This window comes from Nyctereutes procyonoides, unplaced genomic scaffold (assembly GCF_905146905.1).
Source record: "Nyctereutes procyonoides isolate TBG_1078 unplaced genomic scaffold, NYPRO_anot_genome, whole genome shotgun sequence".
Classification (NCBI taxonomy): Eukaryota; Metazoa; Chordata; class Mammalia; order Carnivora; family Canidae; genus Nyctereutes; species Nyctereutes procyonoides.
The window spans coordinates 1,858,192-1,879,720 of record NW_026575032.1 but is presented as its reverse complement, the minus strand read 5'-3'; the positions used below and the strand labels follow the sequence as shown (position 1 = coordinate 1,879,720).

General features: G+C 36.5%; 1 protein-coding gene across 7 annotated transcripts in view; it reads right to left on the bottom strand.

Moving 5' to 3' along the window:
• Positions 1 to 21,529, bottom strand: part of BLTP1 (bridge-like lipid transfer protein family member 1) — a 203,403-nt gene that overhangs the window by 121,333 nt on the left and 60,541 nt on the right. For 6 of the 7 annotated variants that reach the window (XM_055316940.1, XM_055316944.1, XM_055316946.1 and 3 more), the window contains 4 exons: positions 21,285 to 21,493; positions 10,977 to 11,204; positions 10,050 to 10,187; positions 569 to 748 (listed from right to left, as the gene is read on the bottom strand). In XM_055316940.1, the coding sequence (XP_055172915.1) occupies positions 569 to 748; positions 10,050 to 10,187; positions 10,977 to 11,204; positions 21,285 to 21,493 (755 nt within the window). The remainder of the gene's footprint in view (positions 1 to 568; positions 749 to 10,049; positions 10,188 to 10,976; positions 11,205 to 21,284; positions 21,494 to 21,529) is intronic. The other variant, XM_055316942.1, reaches the window with a different exon arrangement.

The window sequence follows — 21,529 nt, the reverse complement described above, 5'->3', positions numbered from 1 at the left end:
TCAAAAAGGATCACAACTAGCATTCTAGACCAGATTTACTTACTAGTAAATTTGTTTTTACTTATTCTTTAATACACATCAACAGCAGATATAAATGATCTTATTTTGCTTTGAGAAATGACAAGAATTAAGCTACCTAATCCTGAACACCATAAGCAATATTTTCAAATCCTACTTTAGAAATACACAAGAAAGCAAAATTCTTAGAACAGAAGAATTTTTCAACAGTGAAGAGACAACTAATGTAATTTTAATAATATATAAAATTTCCAGAACAGTTCTCATATTGAGTATATCCCAAAGTCTTGATATTGAAAGTGCTATGCAGAACTATGAAACATTACACTCTTCAATCTTATGTGGATCAGAAAAGTGAAACTTGTCTCTGACTCATCTATTGCTAAGAAAATTCTGAATGGCAAGAATGACTCCCATCCAAAAAGCAACGAGTTGTCTGGCCATCAGAACATCATTAGTGACAATGCAATGAACATTCAAACAGGCATACGACTTACTCTTGGTGAAGTAGGTGAGCAAAGGAAAAAGAAAATAAGTCAGAGAATCATACCTGTGGTGCTGTAACCTTAGCTGTAAGGCTTCCAGCCTGCACATCAATTAACCATGCATATTCCAAGGAATCACTTCCCAAAGGAAGACCTTCTGCTGAGAACATAGCATGTGCTCTCAGCTGGAGACCTGACAAATTGATGTGACCTTCCCTCAGTACTTCATCCACAGGGGGTCGCTGCTGAAAACAATAAGAAGACAACTGTAGGAAGTACAAGAAAATGGGCATTATAATTTCTAATTGTTTTTTTCTCCAGAGACTAATAGTAAAAAGATGCTATCTGGAAAATGAGACTTAAGGATCTATGAGATCCTAACACAACCTTGTATAGTAAAAAGTCTCAGTTAAACTTCTTTAGTGACAATATCCATGAGAGCCCAAATCCATAAGAGCAAAATAGCAGAGTCCTAAAAAGAATGAGATCTCTTTGATACAAATGAATGGCTCAATGAATAAAAAGAAATTAGTACTCTGACTGGCAAGGAATGTAAGAGACCATTCTTTGGTGGGAAGACAGGAATAATGAGATTAAAATACTAAAAAGAAAAAAAATAACAGGGAAGAACAAAGACTAGTAGGACCATAAAATGAAGAAGTAGGGAAGAAAGCCATCTTTCATATAGATTTTGAGAACTATATAAATATAAAAAGGATAGATTTATCTTACAGAAATTATATACTTACTACTAAAAAAAAGCAGCAAATATTTCAAAGAGAAAAGTTCTAGGACTTACTCGGAAAACTAAAAGGCATGTCCTAAAATAGGGTATTCCATGGAACACTCATTCCACAGGATATTATTACAATGTAGAATAAAACAGGTTTGGCAATGCCGTATCCATCAGTTACCAATTTCTGTAGAATCTACCTCCCAATCTCTCAGAAATGTACTGATTTTCTTCTATCTTCACTGCTGTCATTGTGGTTCAAATAACACGACCTCTTGCTAAGATCTTTGCAAAGCCTCCCAGCATTCACTTTTCTATCTCTGTCCTTCATACTCTACAAAACAACCACAGAGATCTAAAAGGGCAAATTTTATCGTGTTCTTGTCTCAAGATCATTATTTGCTATTTCCTCAATATTTCTCTTCTCTACCAGGTTTATTAGGGTAAAGACCATTTTTGTCTTGTTCACCTTTTATCCCACTGCACCAAACAGTTACCACAAAGGTAGATAGATACTGCTAAGTGACTACACAGATTTCTTCACAGCAAGTCTTTTCAGAGAATTCAATATATTAATCTATATTGAGACAGTTAACAGGTATTTCCCAAACCATTTTACTATAGTAGTCTTTTTAGCATGTGTATGCAGGCCATCTGCACAAGGAACAATGTTTTAGCATTCCTTGTTTCAACACATTTTAGGAAATGTATCCTCAAAAAAAAAAAAATTAAGGATATGAGCTAAATCAAATTTACAAAGAATTCTTAAAAGGAAATTTCAAATTATGACTATAATAATAGCTCTAGCAGCTCTTTTGATGCATTTTTTATTTTACTTTCATCTAAACTGTGTGACAATATATAAAATCACCAAAATTTCTTGAGGCATCAGTTCCCTTCTATTTTATCTGAGGAAGCTAGGAAGGGTGGCACTGAGATTTGATAATTCTCAGTATAAGATACTTCTGATTGATTTTTTTTTAGCTCAAAAATACATATAAATCTTGGCTTGTCCTAGAGAGAGAACCTATCTAGTATACCAAAAAAGATCATATTCTAGATTTTATTGTGAGTTACATCTTATTGTGTCCCCTAAAAAGACATTTCAAGTCCTAAGCCCAGGCACCTATAATTGTGATTTTACTGTATTTGAAAACAGGGTTTTAGCAGACGTAATCAAGTTAAAATAAGATTAAGCAAATTAGAATAGGCCTTAATCCAATGACTGGTGTCCTTATAAGAGGAAAATTGGGAGGGAGGGGCAAGATGGCGGAAGAGCAGGGTCCCCAAATCACCTGTCCCCACCAAGTTACCTAGATAACCTTCAAACAATCCTGAAAATCTACGAATTCGGCCTGAGATGTAAAGAGAGACCAGCTGGAACGCTACAGTGAGAAGAGTCCGCGCTTCTATCAAGGCAGGAAGACGGGGAAAAAGAAATAAAGGAACAAAAGGCCTCCGAGGGGGAGGGGCCCCGCGAGGAGCCGGGCTGAGGCCGGGGCGAGTGTCCCCAGGACGGGAGAGCCCCGTCCCGGAGAAGCAGGAGCTGCACCAACCTTCCCGGGCGGGCGGAAAGGGGCTCGCAGGGAGTTGGAGCAGGACCCAGGAGGGCGGGGATGCCCTCAGGCTCCCTGGGACACTAACAGACACCTGCGAGCGCAGGAGAGTGCTCCGAGCTCCCTAAGGGCTGCAGCGCGCACGGAGGGACCAACCGGAGCAGCTCGGAGGGGCTCGGGAGCGGCTCCAGGGAGGGGGCTGCGGGGCGGGAGCACGAATCCAACAGTGCAGGCCCCGGAGCACAGGGCGCCGGGACACAGCCCAGGATCCGGCCTCCCCCTGGGACAGGCAGAGGCCGGGAGGGCCCAGGACAGCAAGGACGCTCCTGCCCCGAGCTGAGCACATCAGCGGCCCCGCCCCGGAGCCTCCAGGCCCTGCGGACGGAGAGCCGAGAGAGCCCCGAGCCCCGTAGTTCCTGCGGAGGCTGACTCCAGGCTTCCAGAGTTGCCATAGCAACTGCTGCTGTTCCTCCCTGGGTCCCACGGGGTAAACAACCCCCGCTGAGCCCTGCAGCAGGCAGGGGCAGAGCAGCTCCCCCAAGTGCTGACACCTGAAAATCAGCACAGCAGGCCCCTCCCCCAGAAGACCAGCTAGAAGGACCAGTGATACTCCCCCGTGTTCCAATACAACTTGTTTTTGGCCACTCTGCACTGAGCAAAATGACTAGAAGGAAAACCTCACTTCAAAAGAAAGAATCAGAAACAGCCCTCTTTCCCACAGAGTTACAAAATCTGGATTACACTTCAATGTCAGAAAGCCAATTCAGAAGCACCATTATACAGCTACTGGTCGCTCTAGAAAAAAGCATTAAGGCCTCACGAGACTTCATGACTGCAGAATTTAGATCCAATCAGGCAGAAATTAAAAATCAATTGAATGAGATGCAATCCAAACTAGAAGTCCTAACGACGAGGGTTAACGAGGTGGAAGAACGAGTGAGTGACATAGAAGACAAGTTAATGGCAAAGAGGGAAACTGAGGAAAAAAGAGATAAACAATTAAAGAACCATGAAGACAGATTAAGGGAAATGAACGACACTCTAAGAAAAAACCTACGTTTAATTGGGGTTCCCGAGGGCGCCGAAAGGGACAGAGGGCCAGAATATGTATTTGAACAAATCCTAGCTGAAAACTTTCCCAATCTGGGAAGGGAAACAGGCATTCAGATCCAGGAAATAGAGAGATCCCCCCCTAAAATCAATAAAAACCGTTCAACACCTCGACATCTAATAGTGAAGCTTGCAAATTCCAAAGATAAAGAGAAGATCCTTAAAGCAGCAAGAGACAAGAAGTCCCTGACTTTCATGGGGAGGAATATTAGGGTAACAGCAGACCTCTCCACAGAGACCTGGCAGGCCAGAAAGGGCTGGCAGGATATATTCAGGGTCCTAAATGAGAAGAACATGCAACCAAGAATACTTTATCCAGCAAGGCTCTCATTCAAAATGGAAGGAGAGATAAAGAGCTTCCAAGACAGGCAGGAACTGAAAGAATATGTGACCTCCAAACCAGCTCTGCAAGAAATTTTAAGGGGGACTCTTAAAACTCCCCTTTAAGAAGAAGTTCAAGTAACTCTGAACGTGAATGGGCTTAATGACCCCATCAAAAGGCGCAGAGTTTCAGACTGGATAAAAAAACAGGACCCATCTATTTGCTGTCTACAAGAGACTCATTTTAGACAGAAGGACACCTACAACCTGAAAATAAAAGGTTGGAGAACCATTTACCATTCAAATGGTTCTCAAAATATACCCTAAAAACTACAGAACACTTCTGAAAGAAATTGAGGAAGACACAAAGAGATGGAAAAATATTCCATGCTCATGGATTGGCAGAATTAATATTGTGAAAATGTCAATGTTACCCAGGGCAATTTACACGTATAATGCAATCCCTATCAAAATACCATGGACTTTCTTCAGAGACTTAGAACAAATTATTTTAAGATTTGTGTGGAATCAGAAAAGACCCCAAACAGCCAGGGGAATTTTAAAAAAAGAAAACCATATCTGGGGGCATCACAATGCCAGATTTCAGGTTGTACTACAAAGCTGTGTTCATCAAGACAGTGTGGTTCTGACACAAAAACAGACATATAGATCAATGGAACAGAACAGAGAACCCAGAAGTGGACCCTGAACTTTATGCTCAACTAATATACGATAAAGGAGGAAAGACGATCCACTAGAAGAAAGACAGTCTCTTCAATAAATGGTGCTGGGAAAATTGGACATCCACATGCAGAAGAATGAAACTGGACCACTCTCATGCACCATACACAAAGATAAACTCAAAATGGATGAAAGATCTAAATGTGAGACAAGATTCCATCAAAATCCCAGAGAAGAACTCAGGCAACACCCTTTTTGAACTTGGCCACAGTAACCGGAGAAGGACAAACAGTGTATGTTCTCATTCATTTGGGGAATATGAATAATAGCGAAAGGGAATATAAGGGAAGGGAGAAGAAATGTGTGAGAAATATCAGAAAGGGAGACAGAACATAAAGACTTCTAACTCTGGGAAATGAACTAGGGGTGGTGGAGGGGGAGGAGGGTGGGGGGTGGGGGTGAATGGGTGACGGGCACTGAGGGGTACACTTGACGGGATGAGCACTGGGTGTTATTCTGTATGTTGGTAAATTGAACACCAATAAAAATTAATTCATAATAAAAAAAATAAAATAAAATAAAATAAAAAAAAAGAGGAAAATTGGGACAGAGACACATGGAGACAATGCTGTGAGAAGATAAAGGCAGATATACGCATCTTATAGATGCAATGCCAAGGACTGCCAGCAACCACCAAAAGCTTAAGATCCTCTCCTACAGCCTTGAGAGAGAGAACATTTCGCTGCCAATACCTTGACTTCAGAATTCTAGGCTCCAGAACTGTGAGAATATATTTCTCTTGTTTTAAGCCACCAGTGTGAGGTATGTTGCTATGGCAACCCTAGGAAACTAATATATATCATAAAATGCTCATAAATTAAAAGGTGATGGTTTCATATGTCAGATACAATAATCCATCCGTCACCTGAGATCCTTACCTTGAGGCCCTGCACTAAGACTAATGCATCAAGAATAAGCAGTTAAATCCTGGGTAACTCACCTGTACCATAAAAGATTTCTAAGGAATAGTCATGCCAGATATACAAAATACAAGCAAGTTAAGTAGGTAAGTAAATTCCAAGAGAATATATAGAGAGTAGTCTTGTCTTTAGAATGAATTATGAAATGCTATCTATGTAGGAAACAAAATATCACCAGTACTTCTACTACCACCTTGATATTTCCAATCCATGTACTCCTTTTCTAACCACCAAATAAATCCTATGTTATATGTACAAGTTTGCCAGTAACTCTACAATTAGTATTAATGTGAACTCCCAAAAGATCAATAAAATATTCTCTTTATATCTAATAAAGTCTTTTGAGAATACAGTGATTAAAATAAAAGTCAAAGTGTTACCAGGTACTCATAAGAAAACAGAGATACTCAGCTAAAACTCTCAGAACGTAGACATATAAAGGTTTATTTCTTTTATCTTTATTAATTTCCTCAATAGATTAAAAAAGAAGGGCTTTCTCTCCACATATTCACCTCCCAGAATAAAAAACAACCAATACTAATGACCTACTAAGTAGAGAGAGGAGGATAAAAGTAATTCTTAATGTTTCTACAGCAAATTAAAATACTAGTGTTATGCAAGTGATCTTTGTGATGATAGAATAGTTTTGTATCTCAATTTCAGTGCAGTTACATGAATCTACACGTGATAAAATGGTAAGAACTATGCACACACATTGTATCAAGTCAATTCTGGTATTGATACTGCACTTATGTAAAAGATCAACATGGGGGAAACTGGGTGAAGGGTACACTGGACCTCTCTGTACTGTCTTTGCAGCTTTTTATGAATCATAATTACAGACATATGTCAGAGAAACTGCAGGTTCAGTTCCAGGCTACCACTATAAAGCAATTATCACAATAAAGTCAGTCAAATGAAGTTTTTTGTTTCCCATGCATATATAAACTGTTATCTACTAAGGGTACAAGAGTGCTATGTCTAAAAACAAACAATGTACATATCTTAATTAAAAAATACTTTATGATGGTAATCATCATCTAAGCTTCCAGTAAGTCATAATCTTTTTGCTGGTACAGGGTCTGGCCTCCAAGCTGATGGCTGATAACTGATCAGGAGGGTGCCTGCTGATGGTTGCAGTGGCTATGGCTGTTTCTTAAAACAAGAAACAAGAAACTGACAAATCGGTTGACTCTTCCTTTCACAAATGATTTCTCTGTAGCATGCCATGCTGTTTGGCAAACAGCATGGTACCAACAATAGAACTTCTTTCAAGTTTGGGATCAATCCTCTCAAACCCGCTGCTCCTTTATCAACTCAGTTTATGTAATACTTTAAATCCTTGTTGTCATTTCAACAATCTTCACAGTATCTCCACCAGGAACAGATTCCTTCTCAAGAAACCACTTTATTTGTTCATCTCTAAGAACCGACTCATCCATTAAAGTTCTGCCATGAGATTATAGCAATTCAGTCATCTCTTCAGGCTTTACTTCCAATTCTAGTTCTCTTGCTATTTTCAACACCTTACTTCCTCCAGTGAGGTCTTAAACCCTTCAAAGTAATTCATGAGAGTTGGAAGCAACTCCTTCCAAACTCCTGTTCATGTTGATATTTCGACATCTTGCTGTGAATCATGAATATACTTAATGGTATCTAGAATGGTGAATCCTTTCCAAAAGGTTTCCAATTCACCCAGATCCACCAGAGGAATCACTATCTATGCAGCTATAGTTTTGTAACACCTTTTTCTTAAATAATAAGACATGAAAGTCAAAATGACTCTTTTATCCATCGGCTGCAAAATGGATGTTGTGAAGAGGGCATGAAAACAATATTAATTTCAGGGTACATCTCCATCACAGCTCCTGGGTGATCAGATGCACTGTCAATGTGCAGTCATATTTTGAAAGAGCTCTCTTTTTCTGAGTAGTAGGTCTCAAAAGTGAGCTTAAAATATTTAGTATATCATGTTGTAAAGAGATACACTGTCATCCAGGCTTGGTTGCTTCACTGATAGAGCACAGGCAAAGTAGATTTAGCGGCAACTCTTAAGGGCCCTAGAATTTTCAAAATGACAAATGAGCACTGGCTTCAACTCAAAGTCACCATGTCAGTCTATAAGTAGAATGTCATTCTGTCCTTTGAAGTTTTGAAACCAAGCATTGACTTCCCCTCTCAAGCTATAAAAATCCTTGATGGCATCTTCTTCCACTAGAAGGGTATTTAATATACTTCGAAAATCTGTTTTTAGTATAGCCACCTTCGTAAATTAACTTGGCTAGATCTTCTGGATGACTTGCTGTACCTTCTGTATCAGCACTTGCTTCACCTTGCACTTTTATGTTAGGGAGACGGCTTCTTTCCTTAAACCTATGAACCCACTTCTGCTAGCTTCAAATTTTTCTTCTGTAGCTTCCTCACCTCTCAGCCTTCACAGATCTGAAGAGAGTGAGAACCTTCCTCTAGATTAGGTTTTGGCTTAAGGGAATGCTATGGCTGATCTGATCTTCTATCCAGACCATTAAAACTTTCTCTGAATCAACAAAAGTCTGTTTTGCTTTCTTATAAATGGTGTGTTTATTGGAGTAGCAATTCAATTCTGATTTCCTTCAGGAACTTTTCCTTTGCATTTACAACTTGTCTGTTTGGTAGAAGAGGCCTGGCTTTCAGCTTACCTTGGGTTTTGTCATGCCTTCCTTACTAAGCTTAACGATTTCTACTTTTTGATTTAAAGTGAGAGACGTGCATTTCTTTCATTTGAACACTTACAGGGCACTGCAGGGTCATTAATTGACCTAATTTCAATACCTTTTTGTCTTAGAGAACAGGGAGGCATAAGAAGGTAAAGGGGGAGAGACAGAGAATAAACCAGTTGGTGAACAGTCAGAACACATGCAGCATTTATAGCTTAAGTTTGCCATCTTATATGGGCACAGCCTGTGGCAAAACAACTACAATAGTAACATCAAGGATCAGTGAACACAAATCACCATAACAAATATGATCATGAAAAAGTTTGAAATACTACGAGAATTACCAAAATGTGACAGGGACATGAAGTGCCCAAATGCTGCTGGAAAAACGGCATTGATCAATTGTTTGATGCAGAGTTGTCACAAACTTTCAATTTGTAAAAAAAATGCAGTATCTGCAAAGTGCAATAAAGCAATACGTGATAGAATGAGGCATGCCTACTATTTAAAAAGTCTGATAAAGAAAATACATTCTGTGGCAAAATAAGCATATATTAGGTGTCAATTTCAGCTACTAAAATAAGCATATATTAGGTGTTAAGTTTCAGCTCATAGTAGCTGAAACTTTTCATTTTTAATGAAAAAATTAAATTCTATGTAAGAAAATATGGTCAGTTATGGCAAGAGTTGAAAAAGGGATAGGTCAGTTACTACATAGAATCCAAAGTAAGTTATCATCTGTTGATGATTTGGGGGTATCAGATTCATCCTCCCCATTTATACCTTTACCTTGCCTTATATTAAAATCCATTTATTTTTCTAAAGCTCATAACTTGACTAAAAGTAGGGAAGAGACCTAAAGTAGTGTTAAATGAAAAGTGAAGCCACTGGGCATTAAAAAATAACAACAAAATGATATAACCTACCCAAGAATGTAAATTATTCCCATTTGCTGAATATCATTGGTTCTCTTCCAAAAGAGCCCCAGGAATATCTTGAAGGCATTAACAAAATATCTTATAAATCGGTTAGGTGAAAAGAATAATCCATGTGGATATGGATGTTTTAAAAATTTATAATACTGGTGAATATGAATATGGAGGTGTGATTTTCAACAGAATTCATCAAAATTTTATACATTTTTCCCTTACCTAAATACATGAAAAAGCTGTAAGGGTATTTCTATGTCTAAAAACAACAGAGAGAGAATATAATTGTATGGGTCACATAAATAGAAAACAGCAGGAAAACAAAAAAAAATGAGATTCTTGGAAAACTTACATATTTACATATATATGTGTGTGTGTGTATATATATACACACACAAGACTTCTTATTATCATTAAATTGAAAGCCTATAACTTAAAGAGCTATATATTACATGCACAGAAGCTAACACACTGTTTCGATCCCGTAAGCAATAACAATACATCTTTAAGTCTCTACTATATAACTCACTTTCATATTACCTGATAGTTATCACTAACAAACACATTCAGGGGTGACAGGACAAGTTGCAGCATGGTCTCCCGAAATCCTTTTTTCATTTCAAAACACAGTCTTTCCAAGAATGCTGTAGGGCACTCAGGACCATCAGTGGTTCCATGCTAAAGTCAAATATAATACTATATTCAAGATACAGAAAATACAAGACCAAGAAAGTACAGGAAAATAAAAATAACATTTATATAATTAAGAGATTTTGAGTCTTTAAAAGGAGAAACAGTGCTTACTAACAAAATTAACTATTCTGTACCCCAGTAAGAACATCAGGTTCACTAAGCACCAGAGGTGACTTCTCTGCTATGCAATCCTAGGAGCATGACACGGTGCCAGTAGGCAGCACAATGCTCTAGGGTCTCACTCTCCCTATCTGGCCTCAATCCAATGACTCCAGGTTCTCTGGGCAATGTAATCTCATTCCAAGTTAGTGCCAATAGTTCATGGGTCAACCTGAGACTGAAACAGGATTCTGCGCTGGATCCAAACCCTTGAAAACAATTCAACCTGAGGGTCAAGCTGAATCTTGATTTTTAGTAGGTTCCAAAATGGTCTAGAATTAGATAAAGGACAATAAAATGTAAATCTTAGAATATCTGTAAGGCTACCTATCATAAACCAAGCAACTCAACATCATGACAAAATGTTCTAAAGTTGCAAAGAACAGCAAGAAGGAACTAAAGTGATAGAAGAAAAATAGAAAATTATCAATGATCAAAGTAATCACATTATGAAGAAAATAAATTAGCTTTATAAAGGTAAAAGGATAAATTTTAAAGTTTTCAAATCTGAATTTTTTTTATTAGTGTATGCATGTATGTACACATATCTACAGTTTTCTAAGTTGGGTGAATTTCCAAATATACTCCAGACCATTTTGATACATAAATACTTACAACAGGAAGACGCCCATGAACTTTGTACAAATTAACAAGTACAGTAATATCCCAAGGACGCAAGGTAAGTGGATGAATTGACTTGGCTGAACTTTCATTTTCCTTTTTGTCATTTTCCATTCCAACAGCAGTCCACCCAGAGCTGGATGATGTTGACAGTGACAGAACAGGACTTGAAATAACCTCTTCAAAATCCATATACATGTCATCTTCCCCAAAGTAGTTTTCCTATAAATATTATGAACAAACTGCTATTAAAGAGTTATGTAACAGTAACTTTTCAATTTAGAACCTGAATTTTGAAAATCAAATATCTCACTATTTTATTCAGTTAAAAGTATATGGTCTGTTTCCTAGAAATGAAAAACAAAACAAAGATACGTATGCTTAAGACATACTCTTCCTTGGCTACTTAGCAAATAAACATTCTGTAGCAAACTAAAACAACCCTCGGCCCAAAAAAAACTAATAAAAAATCACATAAGTTTATAGTAAAGCTTCATGACAATACCACCTCCAATTATAGCAAAAACTTGCAATTTAGGTCCTAGAAGAAAATTTTGAAGATCTGTAAGGTTCAATTGTTTTCAATCTTTCTCAGAGTTCTGAGGCAATAATACGCAGAGACATCCTTAAAGGAAGAGCTGAAATTCACTGAAATTCAATTTAGCTAAATCCAATTAGCTAGCTATTCCAATTTGGCTAAATCCAATAAATATATTCGGGGTGAAATATTTATCACAAGTGCTTTTAACAACTTAAATAAATTATCAACAGTTACTAAAACTTCCTTTCATGTAATTCATTTGGTTTCTTATGCAAAGTATTTTAACTATTAATATTCTAGTTCTTTTGCATCAGAACTTAAATTTATTTTTATTATTTTCTTTTTTTAAAGTTTTTATGATAATCACAGTTAGTTATCATACCATGTAATACTAGTTAGAGGAAGATTTAGTGATTCATCACTATAAACACCCAGTGCCCATCACAAGTGCCCTCCTGATCCTCATCTCTTACTTCACCCTTTGCCCCCACTTCCTCCCCTCTGGTAACCATCAGTTTGTTCCCAATAGTTAAGAGTATATTTCTTGGCTTGCCTCTCTCTTTTTTATTCCCCTATGCTTGTTTATTTCTTAAATTCAGCAGATAAGTGAAATCATATGGTACGTGTCTTTCTCTGACTTTTTAATGAAATTTTTTCTTACCATTATTCTGAATTTAAATTTTATCTATTTGATTTGTCAGTAGTAATCAAAAGCTGTTAAAATATTGCTGTTAATGCAGTTAACTATATTTGTTCAATATTAGAAATCAAATCAGTGTTTTGATAAATTCTGCATTTTACTTATTGACACATTTATTTTCTGGTTGTAATTCTAGTCAATTAATCAAGCCAATTAAATGCCTTTTCATAGGAAAGAATGTTGAAGGATGTTCATCTGGTTAATTGGTGGTAGGGCTAATATTAAAACCCCAAATCTACAAACTCACAAAACTGATGCTTTTTCCTTTATTCCCTATTGTTTTCTGGCTCAAATAATTTAGGCCCTACTTAGAACCTGCTGGATATCCTGATAACTACCTTTATTATATAACTAAAAATGGACAAATCCAAGCACAAATTTAAACGTAAATAAACACTGGTTTTTATCCTAAATTTTAACATTAAATTTCTAAAGCTAATAATAAATTTCTAATTGATTTTGAACAACATTAAAGATCTAGAAGTATTCAAAGCAGCAGTTCTCAGATCATTTGAGAAGTCTTTTCAAAATACACATGCCATGGAAACAAGTTCTCCATGGAGACAAGGAGACAAGTTCAATAGGTTTGCGATGGGCATGGATTTCAGTGAGAGGAAAATAAAATAGTTCCTTCAGTGATTTTAAAAATCTGCAAATGGCCTCCAGTCCCAAAAACCTCTACATCACCCTTCCTCCACACAGCTGATCAATGGCATCAGTGAACAATGTTCACATTCATTAGCTTTCAACATACTAAGAATTATCAACAAATCAATAGAAATAAGTTATATTTTGATTTTAAATAATCCTACTCCACATATCTATTATTTTCAAAAGATTCCTTAAAAGTTTCTTATAGCCTCTTGCAATTTATAACCTTAAAAACAAAAGATTCATGTAGATTATTAAAATCAAAAGAAAAATATCCTCTTGGGCCTATTCTTCAATTTGCTACCAAAATAATCTCCGTTTAATTATCTGAAATAGAAATAACTCATAACAAATTCCTTAGGGAATAATGAATCTCCAATATAGTAGAGAACATTTGCCAACTTTTATTAAATGTGTCAATGACTGTTTTTAAAGAACTATAAACTCTAGGAGTCTTTTATGAGTTCTGATATTTGTACATATTGAATATTATCAACAAAAATACTTTTAAAATTATAACTCCCTTAAAACACTAGTCATATGTTAAATGTTTGATGTTGAATGTGATTTAAGTTTTGTGTTCATTTTAATTTAATTTTTTTAGTATGTGAACTCCATCCCTAAGGGTTAATTTCTTAAGGATTTACTTTTAAAAATTACCAAAAGGTTAACCAAAATATAAAGCAAAAAGCTACATATTATGGCAAACTTTTACTGTATTTTAAGATTAATAAATGTACACAAATATTTACAAATACAAATAAAAGTTCTATTTTCATGTTATGATAGTGTGCAAAATTGAATTATCTCTAAAACAAATTCCAAGCAACCCTAGAAAAAAAGCAATGATTTATATAACTGGAAAAATGTGTTCTTTTGTCAAGTTTCTGGGATGAATGAATTTAAAAATGATAAAACAAGCTAGGGACACCTGGGTGGCTCAGCGGTTGAGCATCTGCCTTTGGCCCAGAGCATGATCCCTAGATCCGGGATCAAGTCGCACATCAGGCTCCTTGCAGGGAGCCTGCTTCTCCCTCAGCCTACGTCTCTGCCTCTGTCTCTCATTATGTCTTTCATAAATAAATAAAAATCTTAAAAAAAAAGCTATATTTTCAATCTACTTAAGAGCCTTATAACATTTTATTTTCCTAGAGATATTTGGAGTGTCAAGTACTATTTCAAGTAATAGGACACTACCATTTTTTTCCCAGCCTACTTATGCAATGATACTCATTTCTCAAAAAAGGAGAATACTATAGTTTAAAAAATCTAAGAAATTCAAAGAAGTAGGGGGGAATAAAAACAACATACAGGTACTCTGTTTCCAATACTAAATTTTTTTAATGGAAACTTGATAGCCAGGTTTCTGCTCAAGACTATTAAAACTTTTTTATTTCCAGTAAGGAAAACGTATAAGCCAAATATACTCACCATTAATCCAGTTACTACTGACTACCACTGATATGCCATCACTATTTAGATTCAGATTTACCATCTTCTATTAAGAAAAAATGTAATAAGACTAAGAGAAGTCAATTCAGAAGACATGAACATTTCATAAAATATTCTCACAAATTTTAATGCAATGTTAGTATATATTTATCTCAGAGTTCTTGATAATAATAATGGTACCCCTAGTTTCTTTTGTGTATTTTGGAAATCAGTTTTTCATATAAACAGTCAAACAAATATGACTCTTTCTTTTCCCTAGTCTATCCTTCAGAATTTCTTGATGTTTAATTCTGGTAACTAAGGGGGACACCTGGGTGGCTCAGTGGTTGAACGACTGCCTTTGGCTCAGGGCATGATCCTGGGGTCCGGGGATTGAGTCCTACATCAGGCTTCCCGCAAGGAAGCCTGCTTCTCCCTCTGCCTATGTCTCTGTCCCTCTCTTTGTGTCTCTCATGAATAGATAAGTAAAATCTTGAAAAAAAAATTTCTGGTAACTAAGGAAAATATAATCTCAGTCACATGAATTCTCACATTTTCCTTGTTTTACATATACATACATACATTCTAACACTAAATAGAACATAAATTATATATTAAAACAAATGAAAAAAGGTAATTGAAAGAGAGATAATTAAGATAGGATACATCTTGGGCACCTGGGTGGCTCAGTGGCTGAATGTCTGCCTTTGGCTCAGGTCATGATCCCAGGGTCCTGGGATTGAGACCCACATTGGGCTCCCTGCATGGAGCCTGCTTCTCCCTCTGCCTATGTCTCTGCCTCTCCCTATGTGTCTCTCATGAATAAATAAATGAAATCTTTTTAAAAATGAGCAAAATTCAACTTATCTTTAAAAAAAAAAAAAAGATAGGATACATCTCCATGTCAGCATGACACTAAGCTTTCTGGTAGGCAGAAAGAAAATAAAAGGAAAAAAAAAAAGACTTAAAGAGTTACTTATATTTCTAATAAAAGGAACTAGAGTTCATTGGCCTAGAAAAATTTTTTGCTTGTCATGTTTTGGATACATATTTTTTAAAATATTTCAAAACTTTAAATTTTCAATTTGTTTTAGTAAATACTTCATACAAGTTCTAAGTTAATTTGATGAATGCAAATATTAATGCAAACTTTAGTACAATAAACCTTTGACACTACTGAACAACTGTTATAAAACCTTAATTAATAGAAGAGACTGTATGAAAACAAACTATCAGGCAGCCCCCGGGGGGCTCAGTGGTTTAGCACCTCCTTCAGCCTGGGCGTGATCCTGGAGACCCGGGATGCAGTCCTATGTCGGGCTCCGAGCATGGAGTCTGCTCCTCCCTCTGCCTGTGTCTCTGCCTCTCTCTCTCTCTCTCTCTCTCTCTTTCTCTCTCTGTCACTCATGAATAAATAAATAAATAATCTTTAAAAAAATGAAAAGAAACTATCAAGAGAGGTTATATTTATGGAGAATTTGTAAAGAAATCTTTTAAAAAAAGGTATTTACTCCTTTCTCATTCTTCTTTACAGTCCTCTTATTTTTGATGAATATGTATTATTATGGAATTTTTAAAAGTAAAAAAACTGAGGCACAGTAAACATATAGTAATGCAAAAAAGTATTTCTTAAAATTTTATTTTATTATTTTCTGAAAACAGGGTTCTCTTATACTTCTTTTGCTGTGTTATATTATAATGTGTTAAAATTTGTCCCTATACATATCTGTCCTACAATATCCTCCAGCTTATCTCCTTGAGAACAGATGCTGTATCATCTCTATCGCCAGCAACCAGCACAATTCCTAGAATATATTAAATGCTAAAAATGCAAAATAAAAACTTAACTGAGAAGTACACCATTTTTAATAAATAAGTTTGTAATTGAGTCTAGCACCACAAGTCTAGCACCACAATCAACATATATAACATACGCTCATCAACCTTAAACCAACAAACTGGCTATTTCAAATGACCTTAATTTCAATTAGATATTAACTATTTTGTCTATGTTTAAAAATGTGTAAGATGACAGAAACTAAAAGAATTTGTGATGACCAAACCAGCCCCACAAAAAATATTAAAAAGGATCTGTTAAATGAAGAAAGAGCCCAAAAGTAACACAGACCAACGAAAAGAGACAATATGCAGAAATAGAGACTTTACAAGTAAAACAATGGCACTTAATTCATATGTTTCAATTGTTACACTGAACGTGAATAGGCTAAATGCCCCAGTCAAAAGACACATGGTATCAGAGTGAATAAAACAGCAAGATCCATCTATATGCCATCTACAAGAGACTCATTTTAGACCTAAAGACACCTTAAGACCGAAAATGAGGGGGAGGGGAACCATTTACCATGCAAATGGACCTCAAAAGAAAGCTGGGGTAGCAATCCTCATATCAGATAAATTATATTTTAAACCAAAGACTGGGGATCCCTGGGTGGCGCAGTGGTTTGGCGCCTGCCTTTGGCTCAGGGCACGATCCTGGAGACCCGGGATCGAATCCCATATCGGGCTCCCGGTGCATGGAGCCTGCTTCTCCCTCTGCCTATGTCTCTGCCTCTCTCTCTCTCTCTCTCTCTCTCTCTCTGTGACTATCATAAATAAATAAATTTAAAAAAAAATAAAAATAAATAAATAAATAAACCAAAGATTGTAATAAGAGATGAAGAAGGACACTATATCATAATTAAAGGGTCTATCCAACAAGAAGAGCTAACAACTGTAAATATTTATGCCAAGAGAGAAGCAGACAATTACATAAGCCAATTAATAACAAAATTAAAGAAACACATTGATAATAATACTATAATAATAGGGGACTTTAACACCCTACTCACAGCAGTGGATAGATAATCTAAGCAGAAGATCAAGAAAGCAAGGGCTTTAAATGACACATTGGATCAGATGAAGTTCACAGATATATTTAGGGCATTCCATCCTAAAGCAACAGAATACACATTCTTCTCAAGTGCACATGGAACAATCTCCAGAATAGATCATATACTGGGTCACAAATCGGGTCTCAACCAGTGTCAAAAGACTGGGATCATTCCCTGCATATTTTTGGACCACAATGCTTTGAAAATGGAACTCAATCACAAGAAGCAATTTGGAAGGAATTCAAATACATGGAGGCTAAAGAGTATCCTAATAAAGAATGAAGAATGAATGGGTCAAGTGGGAATTAAAGAATTTAAAAATTTGTGAAAATGAAAACACAATCATTCAAAACCTTTGGGATGCAGCAAAGGTGGTCCTAAGGGGAAAGTATATAGCAATACAAGCCTTTACTATAAGAAAGGTCTCAAATACGGGCAGCCAGGATGGTTCAGCGGTTTGGCGCCGCCTTCAGCCCAGGGCGTGATCCCGGAGACTGGGGATCGAGTCCCACATCAGGCTCCCTGCATGGAGCTTGCTTCTCCCTCTGCCTGTGTCTCTGCCTCTCTCTCTCTCTTTCTCTCTGTTCTCATGAATAAATTTTAAAAAAAATCTAAAAAAAAAAAAAAAAAAAGAAAGAAAGGTCTCAAATACACAACCTAACCTTACACCTAAAGGAGCTGAAGAAAAAAACAGCAAATAAAGCCTAAACCCAGCAGGAGAACATAGTTAATAAAGATAAACCAGAAATCAATGAAATAGAAACCAAAAGAATACTAGAACAGATCAACAAATTGAGGACCTGGTTCTTTCAAAGAATAAGATCGATAAACCACTGGCCAGACTTATCAAAAAGAAAAGAGAAAGGACCCAAATAAATAAAATTATGAATGAGAGACAAGAGATCATGGCCAACACAAAAAAATACAAATTATGAGAACATATATGAGCAACTATATGCCAATAAATTAGGCAATCTAGATGAAATGGATGCATTCCTAGGAATATATATATAAACTTCCAAAATTGAAATAAGAAGAAATAAAAAAACCTGACCAGACCCATAAACAGCAAGGAAATTGAAGCAGTAATCAAAATCTCCCAACAAGTAAGAGTCCAGTGCCAGATGGCTTCCCAGAGGATTCCTACCAAACATTTAAAGAAGAATTAATATCTATTCTTCTGAAGCTGTTTGAAAACATAGAAATGGAAGAACTTCCAAACTCTTTCTGTGAAGCCAGCATTACCTTGATCCCAAAACCAGATAGACTCCATCAAAAAAGAGAATTACAGACCAATATCTCTGATGAACATGGATGCCAAAATTCTCACCAAAATACTAGCCAATAAGATTCAATAGTACAGTAAAAAAGATTAGTCACTACGACCAAGTGGGATTTATTCCTAGGCTGCAAGGGTAGTTCAATATCCGCAAATCAATCAATGTGTTACACTACATTAATAAAAGAAAGGACAAGAACCATGTGATCCTCTCAATAATGCAAAAATGCATTATTGCATTTTACGCAAAAATGCAAAAAAAATAGATGCAAAAAGGATTTGACAAAGTAAAGCATTCTTTTTTTTAATTTTTATTTATTTATGATAGTCACACAGAGAGAGAGAGAGAGAGAGAGAGAGGCAGAGACACAGACAGAGGGAGAAGCAGGCTCCATGCACCCGGAGCCCAACGTGGGATTTGATCCCAGGTCTCCAGGATCGCGCCCTGGGCAAAAAGCAGGCGCTAAACCACTGCACCACCCAGGGATCCCTAAAGCATCCTTTCTTAATTAAAACTCTTCAGTGTAAGGATAGAGGAAACATACCTCAATATCATAAAAGCCATATACGAAAATCCCACAGCAAATATCGTTCACAATGGGGAGAAACTGAGAGCATCTCCCCTAAGGTCAGAGACATGACAAGACGTCCACTCTTGTCACTGCTATTCAACATAGTACTAGAAGTCCTAGCCTCAGCAATCAGACAATAAAAAGAAATAAAAGACATCCAAATCGACAAAGAAGTCAAGCTCTCACCCTTCACAGATGACATGATACTCTATATGAAAAACCCAAAAGACTCCATCCCAAAATTGCTAGAACTCATACAGGAATTCAGCAAAGTGGTAGGATATAAAATCAACGCACAAAAATCAGTTGCATTTCTATACACTAAAATGAGACAGAAGAAAGAGAAATTAAGGAGTCAATCCCATTTACAATTACACCCAAAACCATAAGATATCTAGGAATAAACCTAACCAAAGAGGCAAAAGATCTACACTCAGAAAATTATAGAACACTCATGAAAGAAATTGACAAAGACACAAAGAAAGGGAAAAATGTTCCATGCTCGTGGAATGGAAGAACAAATATTGTTAAAATGTCTATGCTACGTAGAGCTATCTATACATTCAATGCACTTCCTATCAAAATACTATCAACTTACTTCAAAGAGCTGGAACAAACAATTCTAAAATTTGTATGGAACCAGACAATACCCTGAATAGCCAAAGTAATGTTGAAAAAGAAAACCAAAATTGGTGACATCACAATTCTGGACTTCAAGCTGTATCATAAAGCTATGATCATAAAGACCATATGGTACTGGCACAAAAACAGAAATACAGATCAATGGAATAAAACAGAAAACCCAGAAATGGACGCTCAACCCAATGGTCAACTAATCTTCGACAAACCAGGAAAGAACATCCAATGGAAAAAAGACAGTACCTTCAACAAATGGTGTTGGGAAAATTGGACAGCCACATGCACACCATACACAAAACTAGACTCAAGATGGATGAAAGACCTAAGTGTGAGACAGGAATCCATCAAAATCTTAAAGTAGAACAGGCTGCAATCTTTGTGACCTTGGCAACAGCAACTTACTAGACATGTCTCCAAAGGCCAGGGAAACAAAGGCAAAAATGAACTATTGGGACTTCATCAAGATAAAAAGCTTTTGTACAGCAAAGGAAACAGTCAACAAAATCAAAAGACAACTGACAGAATGAGAGAAGATACTTGCAAATGACATATAAAAGGCTGGTATCCAAAATCTATAAAAAACTTATTAAACTTAACTCCCAAAGAACAATTAATCCAGTCAAGAAATGGGCAGAAGACATGAACAGACATTTCTCCAAAGAAGACATACAAATAGCTAACAAACAGACACATGAAAAAATGCTCAATATCACTTGGTATGAGGGAAATAAAAAACAAAACCACAATAAGATACCACCTCACACTAGTCAGAATTAATAGCTAAAATTAACAAGTCAAGAAATGACAGATGTTGGGAAGGATGTGGGGAAAACTGTTGGTGTCTTACACTTTTGTTAAGAATGCAAGTTGGTGCAGCCACTCTGGAAAATAGTATGGAGGTTCCCCAAAAAGTTGAAAATAGAGCTACCCTATGACCCAGCAATTGCACTACTGAATACTTACTCCAAAGATACAAATGTAGTGATTCAAAGGAGCACCTGCACCCCAATGTTTATAGCAATGTCCACAATAGCCAAACTATGGAAAGAGCCTAAATGTCCATCAATAGATAAATGGATAAAGTAATGGTGTATACACACACAGAGACACACACACACACACACAATGGACTACCACTCAGCCACCAAAAAAATGAAATCTTGCCATTTGCAATTACATGGATGGAACTAGAGGATATTATGCTAAGTGAAATATGTCATTAGAAAAAGATAATTATCGTATGATTTCATTTATATGTGGAATTTAAGAAACAAAACAGGATCACAGGAGGAGAGTAGAAAAAAATAAAACAAACAAAATCATAGAGGGAGACAAACCATAAGAGACTCATAATCATAGAAACAAACTGAGGGTCGCTGGAGGAGAAGGCGGTGGAGGGGGCAGGGTACCTGGGTGATAGACATTAGGGAGGGCATGTGATATAATGAACATTGGGTATTACATTCACTGATGCATCACTAACTTCTACCCCTAAAACCAATAACACATTATATGTTAATTAATTGAATTTAAATAAAATTTTAAAAAATAGAATGTAACAAATTTTAAAAATGTGTAAGATTTTTTAAAAATCATACCTTTATACATAAGAAGGCATTTAATAGCGGTCCATAGAGAGTTATTTGAGAATCTGGGGAAAGTTCCATTTCTACATGAAGCTTATCAGGTGGAAGTTCTGAGGGATCAATAGGTGGGCGTGAAGAAGTAGAAGGAGAAGAAACAACTCTATCTGATGTTTTCTGGGATGGCCTTAATACAGATAGCATTGTTTCTTCCATTTCTGACACTGGAAAAAATTAAGGAAAAAAAATTTGTGGCAGAG